The 1,810-nt window shown below is 56.7% G+C and overlaps 1 protein-coding gene across 1 annotated transcript in view; it reads right to left on the minus strand.

The window, feature by feature from the left end:
* Positions 1–1,306, minus strand: part of Tmem97 (transmembrane protein 97) — a 9,412-nt gene extending 8,106 nt beyond the window's left edge. The window contains exon 1 of the mRNA XM_015501133.2: positions 1,040–1,306. Coding sequence (XP_015356619.1) covers positions 1,040–1,306 — 267 coding nt within the window. The remainder of the gene's footprint in view (positions 1–1,039) is intronic.
* Positions 1,307–1,810: the final 504 nt, after the last annotated feature.

Raw genomic sequence — 1,810 nt, forward strand, 5'->3', positions numbered from 1 at the left:
TTTTTTTTTTTTTTTTGTATTTGGGGTTTAACTCAGGGGCACTTGACCACTGAGCCTCTTCCCCACCTCTATTTTGTATTTTGTTTAGAGACAGGGTTTCACTGAGTTGCTTAGCGCCTCGCCATTGCTGAGGCTGGCTTTAAACTCATGATCCTCCTGCCTCAGCCTCCCGAACCGCTGAGATGACAGGCGTGCGCCAATGCCCCCGGCTGGTAATTTATTTATTCTTGAGCTTCGGGTTTTTTTGGTATTGGAAATTGAATCCAAGGGCGCTCTACATTGAGCTACATTCCTAGCCCCTTTTTATTTTCTATTTTGAGGCAGGATCGCTGAGTCGCTTAGGGGCTCGCTAAATTACAGAGGCTGGTTTTGAACTCCCGAGCCTCCTGACTCAGCCTCCGGAGCTGCTGAGATTACAGGCGAGCGCCACCGCGCTCGGAAAGAAAACCACAACTTTGAATCCAACAGGTGATGAGACTGGTTCATTCAAACTACTTCCCTCAAACACTGACAACTGACCACAGGTGAAACTATGCAGCATTACACATACTCAGGGAACAAACAAAACGTTTGTACCTTGCAATGTGGGAGAAGGGACTGGGGCAGATGAACAAAAAGCCAGGAAGACGCAGAATGGAAGTCAGGTAAGAAGTGTGTCGGTCACTGGCAGGTCCCAAGGAAGGCGGGAAGGAGAAACGTGCCAGAGGAGGTTCTTTTGGTTATTTTTTGGTGTTGGGGTGTGTGTGTGTGTGCCGGGGATTGAACTCAGGGACCCTCCACTGAGCCACCTTCCCAGCCCTATTTTGCATTTTATTTAGAGACAGGGTCTCCCTGAGTTGCTTAGCGCCTCGCCATTGCTGAGGCTGGCTTTGAACTCGCCATCCTCCAGCCTCAGCCTCCCGAGCCTGAGGGATTACAGGCGTGCGCCACCGCGCCCGGCCAGAAGAGGTTCTATGGGACGCCAGGGGACACCCACAGCGCACCGAGGGGTCTCGAACTCGAGGGGCCAGCGGGCGGGGAACCACGGGACACTCCTCACCTTGACCGAGTATAATTGTCGCGGCAGCACCACCTGCAGGTCCAAAAACAGGGTGATGGGGATGTGGGAGAGAAAGTAGAAGCCCAGCAGAAAGTCAAGGCTGCGCTTGACGATCATAGTCCCCTTACTGTGGACGGACCGGGGGCCGAGGTTCTCTGGGTCCGGACCGGCAGAGCTGGGAAGAAGGCCCGCGCCGTGCAGCGGCGGAGGGATCCCGGGCCGCAGCGGTCGCTCCGCCCCCTTGGAGGGCATGCCGACTGTTCTCATTGGCTGGTGGAGAAGCAGGAGAGGCGCGCCTACAGGAAGCGGGACTCTCTGCGGTGTGCTATTGGCTTCTCCGCGTATAGCTTGAGAGAAGGCGCCCCGCAGACGGTTTCCATTGGTTGCCGGGAGCGCCGCGTGAGAGGGGCGGGGCTCTTGCCCAACACCTAAGTGGGCGCGCGGGAGTCTGGTTGCCAGGAGACGCCTGGTGTCTCGGTGCGGGTCGTAGTTGCAAGGGGCTGCCCGCTTTGGTCCCTTTCCTTCAAGATTCCATTCGCCCGCTGAGCTCAGTCGTTTTTACCAGCACCTGTTAAGTGCTGGGCCACGGAGCGTGTGGACTGGAGCTGCCAGTGCACAGTGCGGGTGGCAGAGCGGGGCAGGCCGGGCTTGTGCGATGGCGCTCTCCGCAAGATCCCTGTCCGGCCGGGTTGGGGGTCCAGGGAAACTTGAGAAGGATGCATAGGAAGTAACCTCAGGAGGTAGAATGGACAGGACTTGGTGATTGGCTGT

The sequence above is a fragment of the Marmota marmota genome, unplaced genomic scaffold, assembly GCF_001458135.2.
Source record: "Marmota marmota marmota unplaced genomic scaffold, marMar, whole genome shotgun sequence".
Classification (NCBI taxonomy): domain Eukaryota; kingdom Metazoa; phylum Chordata; class Mammalia; order Rodentia; family Sciuridae; genus Marmota; species Marmota marmota.